The 14,902-nt window shown below is 42.3% G+C and overlaps 1 protein-coding gene across 2 annotated transcripts; it reads right to left on the reverse strand.

Moving 5' to 3' along the window:
- Positions 1-862: 862 nt before the first annotated feature.
- LOC105931282 (cysteine-rich and transmembrane domain-containing protein 1) lies at positions 863-13,931 on the reverse strand. Of its 2 annotated transcripts, none has more exons than XM_036127316.1 (3): positions 13,756-13,931; positions 5,119-5,423; positions 863-1,863 (listed from the first exon to the last, which is right to left on the reverse strand). In XM_036127316.1, the coding sequence occupies exons 2-3, from the start codon at positions 5,414-5,416 to the stop codon at positions 1,760-1,762; spliced, it is 402 nt and encodes a 133-aa protein (XP_035983209.1). In that variant the 5' UTR covers positions 5,417-5,423; positions 13,756-13,931; the 3' UTR covers positions 863-1,759. The 2 variants fall into 2 exon arrangements, with proteins under 2 accessions (XP_035983209.1, XP_035983208.1); XM_036127315.1 differs by having other exon boundaries at positions 5,119-5,434; positions 13,756-13,927.
- Positions 13,932-14,902: the final 971 nt, after the last annotated feature.

The raw sequence follows: 14,902 nt of genomic DNA on the forward strand, positions 1-14,902 counted from the left end.
TGTTTATTTTAATGTTTTTTACCTTGTCCAAGAACTGGACAAGGTTCTGCATTCTACGTAGGCTACTATAAAATTTGTTTCTTAAAAAAAAAAAAAAATTTAAACATTTTGTGAAAATCTCCCTTTTAAACATAAAAAACACTTCACTTGGTAATACGATGTGCACTCCATTCTTGAATTGTGGCCGAGTACAAAGTCAGAGTACTGCCCTTTAGACACACCTGCTGTAAACAAAGCATGAACATCTAGAACAGCAAATTCATGGAAATTGCCACATGAGGTAGAAGACCTGTGATGCTGCGCACCACTGTGCCTTCCAAAGTCCCTGAGAAGCTTGAGAGCACATGGCATCAGGAAATCTTTGAAACACCAGAAGTCCTTAAATAAAAATCTAGAGTTTTGAGAATAAAGAAAATGGGTTTAATAGGATTAAGCTACATGTGTTGTTATCAACACATGAAATGGTTTGCTGTACCAAAAATCCACATTATTCTATCTATGGTCATCCCAGTCCTCAAACCTGGAGAGACCTGCAGATGTACCTTAGGGGTAAATTGAAGAAAGCCTAGAAGAAGACCAGGACACGCTGTGATCTAGAGACTGCAAAGAGGAATGGTTCTTAGCATTTAACTTTATCCTCATTCTCAAATTAAAGATGGGAATTTTTATTTATTCTTAAGGTTTGTGGCACATTTTTACCAAGGTAATAATAAGTGCGGACTGCTGAACTAAAGCTGAACGGGCGGCGCTTTCTACGGCTGCAGTATTGATCCATCGTCCCTGGCCACATTTCGTCTTGCACACTCCACTTCCATTCATACATATTGCTGTAATCCACCCAATAATTGGAAATGACAAAGCCTTTAATTATAGCAATAAATTATTTTAATGTAAGACTCATCCAAAGCAACAACAAAAAAAAAGGCATCCCCTGACTAATAGGGTTTCCTCTGTTCATCAAGTACAGATTTCCCAGAGATAATTCCAGTTTTATTTCCAAGGTTCATAATACAAATAATATCAGAATCATTTTTCATAACAATAAAAGCACAAAATAACATTGCAGCCATTAAAAGTTAACAGTCATCCAACATTGATCAGCTTTATGTTTAAAAATGCCTTTCAATTATTTTCACAAAAGACAAAAAAAAATAAAAATAAAATGTATATATTTCAAGCTTCTAAACATCGACCCATGTCTCATTAGCAGCCAGGGTCTGGGTGAAACGTGGGGACTGAGCCCATCGGAGGAGAGTAGTCCTTTTTTTTTTTTTTTCCTTTTTGCAGCTAATGTAGTTGAGGACAAAGGGACGGGGGCAGGGTTTAACGGGCAGGCAGGAGTTGATTCTTGCAGAGGAAATCATTGTAAAGTGCCAAAGAGCGTCGTACTTAGATAAGCCTGAGATCCATGTATAATGAAGGAGCAAGTATGTACAATCTGCATCTTTCTGTGTGTGTGTGTGTGTGTGTGTGTGTGTGAAGGTTGTGTGTAGGTGCACGATTTCAGAAATGAGCTTCAGATCCAGGTTACGCTAAGAAGCTCAGCTACAAACAGCTACAAGACAAGCTATGGAGGAGCCTATCTGAGCTGAGGAGTGAAAACGAGCTTTTGTTTACTGATTACAAACAGAAAGAAGAGGGGTGGGGTGGGGAGAGATGGAGCGAGGTTTTAAGGCAGACAGGGGGGGGGGGGGGGGGGGGTGCGATGAGGTTTTCGGCTTGCAGGAGACTAATAAGGCTGGACAGGTGAAGGAGGACGTTATGTCAGCATGTCCCAGAGACAGCAGCAGCACAGTGCCGTCCAGCAGGCTGTCAGGCAGGTGTCTCCCGTGTCGTCCCTTCTCCTGTCCTCCACCACGTACACTGAAAGGGAAGATTGTGCAAAAGAAAAAAAAAAAAAAGAAAAAAAAGGTTAGAGACGACGACGAGACAAAGGGCAAACGAATCCGGACTCCAATCAGTATTTCTGCCTCTCCCCAAAAATTGCACAAAACCGGAGATATTTCCGAGAATTACTCCGTCGGGACTCCAGCAGCGAGTTCAAGGGTAACCGAGGCCGATACGGTTTCCTCTAATTACATTCCTCTTAGGAGGCAAATCTCCATGGTGATGCCATAGCAGCTGAGCGCCACGATCCGGCAGCAGCCGAGTAGCCGTTGTGCTGCCGATTACCGGCCCCGTATAATGAGAGCTTTCAGCATAACGTACAGTAAAACCTTCCTTTGCTTCACATGGCCAGCAGCGGCTTTGGGTCCCGCTTAATCAATGGGTTGCAATTAGAAACATTGGAGGAGTTTATTAGTCATGCATGAAGCTTAGCAGATGTTCACGCCGAGGGGGAAAAAAACAAGTCCGACAAAAGGCCTGAAGGACTGCATCTCCGCTTGCTTCCTTCCTTCCTTGTTTGTGTGATTAATCATTGATGTGGAGCCAAACACTCAGCCAGCCTTTAACAGCCTGATCCGCTCCTGCTCCCAACCGTAGACGTACAGGAGCTCTGATAGCGATGCAACCATCTGATGAGTGTTGGGGCAACATTTAACGACGCTTGCCTTGATCTAAATGTCTCATAGCGGGAAGCGTGATCAAGCAGCTATCGTGACTTAATCACAGACGCAGCAACACCTCTCTGCCTTTTGGAATGCACTCCGGTGTTAATTGGCTTCTCTCATCTCTGCGTGTTCATAATGGATATTTTACAGCGGGCTTTACGTTTCGCACATTGTTCTCGCACTTAGGCTTGACTACACACACACACACACACACACACACACACACACATACGGGATCCCAAACTACCTGCCTTCTGTGATTTGCTTGAACGTTTTGGCGGAGCTGAAACAGTTATTAAGCCACAACACTTACAAAACGCTAAATCCCTTAATTGTGAGTGAGATTTGATTGAATTTCTTTCTCTTTACATTTATAAGGGCCGAAGAGTTTTGGAGCTCTAAGCAGCGAAACGCAACACTTTATTTCATCGTTTTACAATGCTTTGCCCTTGTGTGACGGATTTGAATTAATGACGTGAGACTAAAGGAGTGAACTGAGTTTAGCCTGAAGGTTAATGTGAAGCCTCTGAAACCGGCTTTGCCAAACGCCTAACCTCACACCTCTGCAAACTCAGAGGACTTTGTTTAAAAGCCAGGTGTATGACCTGAATCAAACAAGCTTAGATAAACCTCAGAAATGTTGCCATGAAAAGTGATCTGATGTCCAGCCAGAAGGATGACGGTTACCAGAAACCCCAAAGTACAGCTGTGGTATAACCTATTAATATTAGGGGGATTTACATATGTACAAAAGATTTTTGTATAATTTTGGCCATGCGTGGACAAGAGAAAATGTAACCCTGTACTTGCAGAGGAGCGAAGGGGGGATTCGCTAAGACACCAACATATAGTGGATTATATTCTTTGCTCCAGGCACAAAGCAGCATTGTGATTGGATGGCATAAAACAGTCATACAACAAACCAATTCTTAAAGCGTTTTCAACACTGCACTTTAGGATATGATTTAAGGAGATCATTTTAAATCTGGTGCTTTGCTACTGTTAATCGTACATACGGAGATTAATCTCTTAGGTTTATTGGCTTTAATCGTTTAATGCTTACATAATTCAAAGTTTAGAAACAGTAAACTAAACTAAACTGTTTTCTGTGTTTTGCAGGGGCGTCGAATCACGGCATCCTAATTCTAATCATTTATCATCTTGTTCACATTGACAAAGTTTCAGTCGAGGGTTGCGTTCTTCATGCACATTTTGGCTTAGACGAACAGGTGGATCGATGTAGCACCAAACAAAAACACACAAAACCACTGGCAAGCCTTTCATAGGCTGTAAGGAGAAAATGGAATAAATGGGGCGTGATATATATATATATATATATATACACATACATACACACACACACACATATTGTCAAAAAAATAAAGGGAACAGTTAAACAACAACATACAAACTATTCCAAGAGTCAACCACACTTTGAAAAGTTTGATTTCACTACTGTGAAATCAAACTTTTCACTTAAGATGCAACACTGGTTGATAATCAATTTCACCTGCTGCTGTGCAAATAGAATAGACAACAGATGGAAACTAGAGGCAGTCAGCATAGTAGTGGTAGCGAGATGGAGTCTACAGCCCACACCGGTGGCTCAGGTTGTGCAGCTCATCCAGGATGGCACATCAGTGTGAGCTGAGGCAAGAAGGTTTGCTGTGTCTGTCAGCGTAGTGTCCAGAGCATGGAGGCGCTACCAGGAGACAGGCCAGTACATCAGGAGACGAGGAGGAGGCTGTAGGAGGGCAACCACCCTACTGGGCCTCATCAGACTTGTTTTAAGGACATTGCATCAAAGTTGGAGCTGCCTGTAGTGTGTTTTTCCACTTTAATTTTGAGTGTGGCTCCAAATCCAGACCTCCGTGGGTTAATACATTTGATTTCCATTGATCGTTTTTTGTGTGATTTTTGTTGTCAGCACATTCAGCTATGTAACGAACAATTTAATGAGAACATTTCATTCATTCAGATCTAGGATGTGTTATTTTAGTGTTCCCTTTATTTTATTTCTGAGCAGTGTGTCTATATATACACACATACATACACACGCATACTGCAAAGGTCAAAGGGAGGGTGTTGTTGATCCATTGATGCGTCTCCGCAACGGCAACAGATGCAGTCACAGGCCCATACTGGTGAGCAGATGTAAAGTGAGACGTGTGCGACACGCCGCTCTAGCTAATAACGCTGTTGTCACTCGGAGGCCTCCGCAGCACTGCTATTCATTATGTGGCCGCTGCTCAGCCTGTTCTGTGCGTAACTAAAGGGAAACAGCGGCAGCTCAATGAAAATTACCTTTTTGCTCAAGAAAGTGCAACAAATGTGTAAAGAGGGCATTTATAAACATATAAAATTGTTTAATCACACTAGACACAACTGTCTACTGTCTTTTGCCATGTAGTATATGAAAGCTATTTAAATATAATTGTTCATAATTAAAGTATTAATACTTGAAAGTTTCTATCATTACTGTGATTAGAATGCATTTATTTATACTAATTTTTAGGGGGAAATCCTTCGGCTGTTTGCGCTATAAGAGCCTGCGTACACTGCTCACCTGTGTTTTTTGGTGCTTCCCCATACATGGGTCCAGGAGGGGGCCCCCCCTGCCAGCCAAACTGTGGCTGTTCAGCATAGCCCTGGAACGGAGGCTGTCCCGGGCCGGGGTAGGGACCTTCAGGGCCAACCGGGTAGTTAGGGTTCACTGGGTATCCCTGTGGTGGATAACCTTGTGGAGGATAACCTTGTGGAGGGTAGCCTTGGGGCGGGTAGCCTTGAGGAGGTGGCCCCTGGCCTGGGTAGCCTGGAGCAGATGGACCACCGCCTGGGTACGGAGGGGGCTGCTCGAAATTCATCTCTGGGCTGAAGAGTCACTTTAAAAAAAAGAAATAGGACAAAAAAGAGCAATGGTGTTACTAATGAGACTTGATCGAGCATGTAAGGGTGTCCACTGACAACAGATGCATTTCTATGTATTCCTACACCTTGAACTTTTGATATTTTGTCACTTTACAGCCACGTATTTTATTGGGTATTTATGTGATAAATCAACACAAGGTGGGGCAGAGCTGTAAGGTGGAAGGAACATGTGGCAGGATTCTCCATAAGTGAATGTCTGAAAAGGGTTGTGTGCATTAGATTTAGCTCCTGTCGCTCTGACACCCCTGAATCCAGAAAAACAGGCTTCAGTCATCATCACATACTCAAATTAGGCCATGATAGAACAGTGCAACAAAGAAAGTAGGGCTGCCATAAATGATTATTTTAGTAATCGATTATACTGACGGTTAATCGTCAATTGACATTCAGCAGATTTTTCACATAATTACTTAAGCTTATTTTATGAGTAATAAAAATAAAGGAAAAGAATGCAAATGAGCAAATAATGCCATTATTTTTTGAAAAGCAAGGATAGATCTGCAGTTAAAAAGTTCTAGGATCAAAATGTTAAAAGTTCAGCCCTTTCTTGTTGACTTAACATCAATAAAGTGCTTGTGCCTTTGTAGTGAAAATGGTCACAATCAAAAAAAAATGCATAAAGTTTCCCTTGCATATTACATTCTGTATATATTTTTTTAGATTAAAAAGCATAATTCTATTCAGATAAAACTGAACCTCAGGGCTATGTTAAACTCTTAGTTTTTTTTTAGTCCACAAATAAACAATAAAATAATGACCTTTATCAAAAAGGTAAACAGCTAATTTAAATTCAGGCATAATAAATACTGCCTTTTTTCAAACCATTGTTACCAGGGTTAAATAGAATAGAAATACCTTTAGTGTCCCACAGTGGGGAAATGTGTGTGTGACCGTGGCAAAAGCAGGGAGGCCTAGACACCAGACTTACACACAAGATTAATTCATATAAAAAAGCTCAATTTAAACTTAAGCTGTACAGCAGAAGAGAAAGAAAAATACTGTGCAACGATTAATAGACAAGGCATATTCAGATAAAAAGTGTTGAAGGAAATAATCAGTAGTTGATTTACAGAACGATGTCATATTTTTGCCAAACTGTTTTGTTGCACAAATAAAAATAAATAAATAAATAAAAAAGAGACATTAACAGAACCAGAACCAAACTATCTTCTAAACTGAGAGCTCTGACATGTCTCTGCAGGTTTGTAGTGGAACCCGCTCTTAAAGTTATTGTCATTCTGCGGTGAAGGAGCTCTGCTTTGTTGTCCCCAACATCTTTAAACTGCAGCCAGATGCTTTGTTTTCTCCTGTCCCTCGTAGTTCATTTTACAGGACTACCTAACAAACACCCTCTACTCACAGCTGCACCCCTCTCTGTTTTCCTCACAATGGTATGGCCCTCACGTGATTGGCCGTTTGGCCGCCATGCTGACCAATCAAAATGATTCCTGGCGAGAGGAAAGGTGGAGGCTGAGCAGCGAGTAGTAGCGCTAATCTTCGGCAGCTAGAAGCCCAGCCGATACCAGGCAGCTCGCAGCGCAGTTTTCTTCTCTGGTAAATTTAAAGTGTCCCTACACCTTAAAAGCTTTAGGTCTCTTTCTTTGTGCTGCTTTTTGCCCTTGCATAGCGGATAACCGCACTTGGCATCCATGTATTAGCGGGCTAAGCTAGCGTTAGCCGCCTCGCCGGAACACAGTGCGCTGAATAAATAAACAATGTAATGACGCTTCGAGGCAGATAATTTTGCCTCGATGAATGTTATGAATCGAGATCCTCGAATCATTCGATGAATCGTGACAACCCTTGAAGAAAGCCGTTGATAGAAGCAATTGGGAGTCCAGTTCAAAGTTTAGGGAACCCAGCAAACTTGCGGACGGTGCAATTAATAGTTTGATGAAACTGATATTTAACCACTGACCCGCGTGCAAAACACGTTTGGTGAAACGCTCACACTGAAGATGCCATGAAACACGGCGGTGGCAGCATCATGCCGAGATGATGGTTTTCTCTGTCCTCAATGGGGAGGCTGGTCAGAGTTGATGGGAAGATGGAGGGATTAAGGAAGAAAACCTGTGAGAAGCTGCAAAATACTTGAGACTGGGACTGATGTCCACATTCCAGCGTTACAGTGACTGGGGTCGGGTTAGAATGGCCTCGTCAAAGTCCAAACCCAAATCCAGTTAGGATTCTGTGGCAAGACTTGAACGGGCATTTCCGTCTATACCTGTGCAAAATTGGTACAGACGTACCGCAAAACACTTAAGTCTTTGGCTTGTGTGTGTCCTTTGCCTTCCACTTCATGATTATACACCACTTAGTGTTGGACGGTCACACAAAATCCCAAGACAATACATAAGAATCTGAGGTTGTAACGGTGTGAATACTTTAGGAAGCCACAATGTAGTAATATGTTAAACAGGATATGAAAGCTAAATCTATTTATCACTTTACAAGTCAGTTTCATGCTTTTTGGCAAACACACATAAATATTGCAACACCGTTTAGATTTTTCTGTAAAAAGTGGGACTAAACAGGCAGGAGTAACATCAGCTCCGTCTCTGTTGCCCTTTTTTCCTGGAGGCTGGTTAGGTAACCTACGGAGACACATTAGGTAATGAAATCCCCAGAGCTCAGATAAGACATCCCCCCCCCCGTTCTCTGGAAGGGACAAAACTGATGAAACTGTTTTCCCAGTACATAGGAGTACCCATTTTATCACCGACCAGCTCATCCCTGCACCTCCCCCCCTACCCACTTTCTCCCTGCGCAGAATGAAAAACAACATTCAGCAAAGCAAACCCGCACAGATTGTTTTTATGACTGCAGAAGGCGTCTCACGACTCGGTGGCCAATCGCGACTCCACCAGAGATAAGCGCCATTATCTCACGGCTCACAAAGACTTCAGCGTACAAAATGAGGCTGCTGAAATGAACCATGGGGAATAGGAGAGAGGAAAAACAAATAAATAAAAGACCGCTGTGCCCATTGAGGCCTCGACTGGTCGCACTTTCACACCTCATTTTCCTCTCCGTTCGCACGCAAACCGCGAGAAGTTGACCCAGATCGCCCATGTTCATGTCGCAGACGTTTCTGTAAATTAGGGAGAAAGCTCGTAAAGCAGACTCCGTCTAAAGGGTTTTAATGCTTAAGCCACCCCGAGTCGGCGAAAGACACACCTGGAGGTTTTCTGTCCCACTCAAGACCTCATTAACAGGAAGCGGATTTCATAACTAACCGCTGACGCCGTGGAACAAAGCAGATCCGAGGCCCATCACAACCCACCATGCTACCCCTTCACCTCATTTATGACCAACAACAATAACAATGGAAAGAAATGGGGCTGGACGGACGGCCGAATCTCTGCCTGTCCTCCTGGGATTTCTTCGTCATCGCATGTGTACACTGTAAACACTCCCTTGGGTTACCTTATCCACCCATCCTCTGTGTCAGGAGTTGCATAAATAAAAGGTACTGAAAGAAAACCACTGATTCCTGTGTGTCTATTTGTTATCCGTTGTGGAAAAACTTATATCCCCAACAATTGGTTCAAAGTGCTGTTTCAATTGCTTTGTTACATATTATCACGAGCGACTAGTTTTATTGTGGCTGTTGGGAAATATTCCAGGTGAAGGTAAGATAACTGGTACATTACATAGTTATCTGCTGGGCCCAATACACGTGTGACAAACGAACTGATGTAATGGAAAAGAGAGTCCGAGTCAGCACGGCTCGTTTTTCTTTTTTACGCGTCCTGCCTGGCTGTGTTGCACTAAGAATTGCTGTCTTAAAGCCAAAGAGAGCCCAACAGATTTACTTTCACATGTGGAGCATGACTGCTTTCGCTACAGTGCCCCACTTGATATGTAAGAAAAATAACTTTATTGGATATTATTTTGGGATCGTTTCAAATTCAAAAAGTCTGTGGTATTGTACTTAAAGATCCTTCTTATCGTTCTCGCCACGGCTGAGGCGAAAGACAAACTCATAAAGCTGTAAATTTTAACTCCACGAGGCAAACTTTGGAGCAAAGGATCAAAGTCCCGTCTCCCCTCTCTGCTTCTGTCACACACTCACGGAGAGAAGCTGGGCTTTATTTTTATTTATACAAACAGAGCCCCGTTTGAGAAAGCTGGGTTAATGGGTTATTCAGAGTAAGTTCTGGGGGTAAATTCCTGCATACCCTGGCTTTTCCGTTTCAGAAATCCCAGGAGCCTTTACCCTGAGTCAAATTATGACAATACATGAGTTTGTAAAACAACCTTGCTCGGTAGCAGAGTTGTTTGGATAAACTGAGTTTTTCCTCCTTTTTAGCTGAGATCTGCACAAGGAAGTGTCAGAAAAGGCGTGTCCGTTTCTGGAGGAGCCTTTAGATGCTGGAGCGCAAATACTCCACAGAAATCTGTCGGGAGGCTGATCAAACCATAGTTAAATAACTCTCATGTCACTCATGCATTGACTTTTTCTACCTCAACAGCATTGCTTCTTTTTGTTAGTTATGGTTTAATATTCTCCATATGCCTTCATTAAAGATTTCTAATTCCACGCGTTATCTGCGTTGCATTGATGAGGACTTCTTTAATGCTCACGCTTAGCTCAGGATTGATAGGACGCTGAGTTTAGTTACCTGATTGAAATCACCTGTTCTGAAACCGAAAACGCCGAGCATTACAGCGTGAGGAAAAACTACTCAGAGTAGCTGTTTTCTACGCAGGATAGATCGGCTATTCTTTCTGAAACGGGGCTCTGGAGTACTATAGTCTGGAACATGACAAGCCCCAAACTTTGGTTTGGGGTTTGGGAAACCAAAGCCTGGGGCTTTAAATCCTGGGGCTTGCAATGAAAAAGGGACTAATGTGCATTCCCAAGAGAATGTAGACCCATGTCAGTGAGATTTCCAAAACGCTGCAAACATTTCCAAATCAAGCATGTACCATGACAGACAAAAGCTTTCGGGTCCCTATCTAACTTTCTGTAATGTCGCCTTCCTGTGATCTGCAGAAAATCTTGCTCTCTCTCGCAGCCCGAATAAACTAATACAGCTTCCTTGATGAAAGTTTCGTCCGTCTGTGCTGACTGTAACTTCATTTTTAAACACCTCACTTTTACTGAAATGGCTACATTTGAATCTTCTTCCAGCAGTAACAGCTTCTACACTTAATACGGTTGGTTTAAGTCCAAGCGGCAGGAGAGCAGCCAGAGCAAATTAAGCCAAAGCACCAGACAGTTCCTGTCAAATAAAAAGGTTCTCTGAGCATCTCTGATAAAACGGCTCAGTTTAGCAGGAGCTTGTGAGCGTATATTGTGAAGAATCAAGCAATCTGCAGTGGCCCTCGTCAAGTAACAAAAGCACAACTAGATTTACCAGCTGGTTAGTTAGTTAGGCTTCTTGCTAAGCTGGAAGGGGGGGGGCACAGCGTTCCTCCGTTCTCCATTGACCTGGGGGAAACTGCTCATTCTAGCACTCCTTCTGGCATCTCCTTAAACTGACTTTAAATCTTAGCACTGATAAGTAGGAACCTTTAAGCACTGGTGTTCCAGCAGATGCCTAGTGTGCCCGTGTCAGTACCCAATAGTAATTATTGCAAAAACATCCAACAATCCCAAAAGAAAGATCTCAGACGATTTATATACGGTATGTAGTTTCTCATTGTTTGTTTTCTTTTCTTTCACACCAGGGGTCCGTTCTTCGTACGTTACTTAAAACATCCGAGATCAAATGACACATCCAAGATGATTTCATCCGGCTAATCCTGATCCGGCTAATTGGGTTCTTCGAACACACCTGTTGTTTACGATTAGTATGGCTGGATTGAGTTATCTGAGACAACTGCGCGTCCATGCGTCGCTTTAAAAGGGGAAATGTATCGATAGTAGAAACAATGATCAGCAGCGCTGCTATTGGCTCTTCAGCATGGCCAAAGAACGCCCACAGTTTTTCTACCAAGCAGAACACAAGCTTTTAAAAGAAGGTTATGCCCAATTTGAGTCATTAATTAAAATGACAGGGAACACTTTAAAATCTGCTAAAGCCAGGAGAGAGGGCTGGCAGAAAGTAGCAGACAAATTAAATGCATAAATACTGTCCATGGTAGATGTTTCTATCACTTTCTACAGTATGTATTTTTGCTTTTTAACAATTTCATATTTACTTTGTTCTTTTATGTCAGAGCCTCCACGGGAGCCACTATAACATGGGGAAAAAAGCAAAGTACAAGAATATTCTACAAAATGGTAGCCTTTAAGTATTAAACTATATTTTAAAAAGCAACTTCTTCCTCTTTTTTAAAAGCCACTGTTGAATGATGTGTTTGTCTGTTTTTAACAGCCACCAGGAAAAAGGCTGGAAAAAAAACCCAGGTTATTTTTACTTTTGTTGCATGAGGCATGTTTCACCCTTTCTTTTTCTTTCACAAAATGACACAGGGTGCCATCCGTTCCCTATATAAACGGCTTCTTCAACAACAAAAAAATAGCATTTTGACCTAAAAAAAAAAAAACACAAATTAAGAGGAGAAATTAAACTCCACAAGTAGAAAAAGAGAAAAATTGCACTAGAGATCGAGTTGATTCAAAAGGACGTTCAGATTAAGTTCTAATACACCATGATTTGACAGTAGTATTGCTGACTTTACATAACTATCTCTTATTGCAGACAAAAGATGACTTGCTGTCTTTTCTTTATAAAGAATTGTTTAAATAAAACGACAGGAACTAAGCATTATTTGTTGCGTCTTTTATTAAAGATTAAAAAATGGTGTCCCACAATTCTGTCCCGTCCTCTGCCACTAGGTGGTCCAAGTGCACTGGCTGGACAGACTTCCCTATCTCCTCCGCTTATAAAGCTGCAATCTAATCCTGTTTACATGAATTAAGCCTGGCTTAAGTTGGCGCACATGTTGCTATGACAGCAAGTCCAGGATGAGTTTCGAAGAACCGAACGATCCAAGATCACGCCAAAATTCGTCAACAATCAAATCCAGCTGAGTTAGCGACGTACGAAGAACGGGCCCCAGTACGACAGCATTGCACAACACCGGATATAACGCCTAACTTACATAGATCTAGAACCACCAGAAACACTGATAGTCTTCTGATGCTGCATGGTGTTAGATTACAGGCTAAGCTTTCATCCTGCTCACCTGTACATGTCTTTAATTTCTTGAGCCTGTTATTTTATTAACAGTACAGTATTTTCCTTTGTGCTGTCAACTTTGCTCTTTTGCTGCCAGCACACCTGGACTTCTCCGCTGTGGGACAATAAAGGCTCCTTCTGTTCTCTAAACGCTGAGGTGGAGTCTCTTTCAAAAGAAAGAAATATCTGACACCAACGAGGATCTACGTCAGCAAAGTTCATCTTCTGGGTCACAGGGTTGTTGTTGTTATTGTTGTTTTCTTCCCCCTTCTCCCAGAAAAAAAATATAGGACTAAAGAATCCGGTGACAGTCAGATTCGAACTCCTACCCATCTCTTAACAAAGAGACAGTGTTGCTTTGCAAGAGACTCATTTGCTTGGGTGTCTTCTGTTTTGTGCGTTTTCCCAGTTTGAACAGCAGATGCAAGTGGGTTAGCTGGGACCATGTTTCCACAACAGGATGGTGGTGATAATAATCACAAAAAAAACACACACACAAGGGGGAAGGTTAATCTGGGGGAGGGGGGGGTGGCGGGTCTTGAAGGCCTCTGGAACAGGCCTAGTCAGCTCGGGTTAAATATAGCCCACAGATCTCACAGATCTCACTGTAACTGATGAAAACAGGTCGGTACTTCCCAGGTAAGGGTTTCCTTTTACAACAAAGCCAGAGCTTTCCATGAAATAGAGCACCTCCTGTCACATAGCAGCCCATGTTTTCTTCTCAGGTCCACCCGGGGACAAGAAGGCACCCCCCTTGGAGCTCATTAGGAGGAATCGCCACGCACTAATGTCTCACAAGCATCCATTTAGGATAAGCAGAGGATAGAAAGGTAGAAAATAAACTCAACCAAGAGACATAACATCGTTATTCTAGGTTGCTAAGCCTCATAACATCAATTTGACTGAAAATTGCATCCACACAAGAGCCTTTATCACCTCCGTGTTAGCCCCGTTTGTGTTAGTAGCTAATATAACGCATTTGCATCACCGGTATAATATATTAAGCGAGGCTGTAAATACCCAACACACGTAACGCCTGACAGATGCAGCGCCTCGGGGCCATAACCCAGCCCAGCGGTTCACGCCGAAGAGGCTCGTGAGCGCGTGAACGTTGACGTTAACGGGCAACACGCGACTCTTACCTGGAAAACAAGACGGCTCCGATATTTCTTCGATATTTCGCAGGGGCGTCAGCTCGGCAGCAAAACTCGCGGCCTTCGTTGTTTTTACTTTACTATTTTTACCGCAATGAACGACCCTTTCCCGAAGTCCAGTGCGTATGACCGTGGCTGCGCGTGACGTCACGTAGCAGGGCGTAGCAGAGTGGGAGAAGCAGACGCACGGGATTGGTGGTCGACGCGGCCGCCGGTCGCAGCCGGCCAATCAAAAGCGAGAGAGATGACAGCAGGGATGGGAGGAAGGAGAAACCGTGACACCTCGATCATTTGACTTGCTAAAAGATTAAACAGGCCAACATCATCCAGTAAGTGACAAAGCACACAGGAGGGATGGGTGACTAATTTGTGTTAATCATTAGGAGCTGACCTTGTTGCCTTTGTCCCTGTGCGTTGAAATATGAGGGTAACGGAACTTTGGCTAAATTCCTTTATTACAGTATCTGTTAAAAATCAACTATTGGCTAATAAGAACACGACATTTAACATTACAATATACATCAGACCAATAGCACACATACACACACAGGGGTTTATAGGGGTTAGACGACGGTACATGTCAGCATCATATATATATATATATATATATATATATATATATATATATATATATATATATATATATATATATAATTATCTAGACTTCTATATCTATCTTTTTTTCTTTCCCATCCACGTTTTAAATAAAAGTGTAATGTCCGGAACTATTCACTTTTCATTTTTATTTATCCATATTTTTTTTTAAATTTCCCTTCAGATTCTCTGAGAGGTATGCCCCATAACCAGCATGTGTTACACTGGCTTCCTTATTTCTTAAATGTGGGCTTGTTTCTGTGCTCGTATAAGAAATTTGGTTTCAGTTTTTCACAATTAATGACGCAGAAAAAAAAAATTGAGAACCAATTAAGGGAAACTTGGCCAGTTTTCATTGCTTCATTGATTTATTGCTACATTTCCTCATTTTTGTTTCAAACTTTTACATTTGCTGAAAACCCTTTTCAGCAAATGTGTTATCAATGGTTTGACAAGGCCAAGAAAGTTTTATAGATTAAAAATGACGAGGGTCAGCAGTTTTGCCCTAACTCGTCGTGCTCAAACAAAATCTTCTTGTCGT

Source organism: Fundulus heteroclitus, chromosome 23 (assembly GCF_011125445.2).
Source record: "Fundulus heteroclitus isolate FHET01 chromosome 23, MU-UCD_Fhet_4.1, whole genome shotgun sequence".
Lineage (NCBI taxonomy): Eukaryota > Metazoa > Chordata > Actinopteri > Cyprinodontiformes > Fundulidae > Fundulus > Fundulus heteroclitus.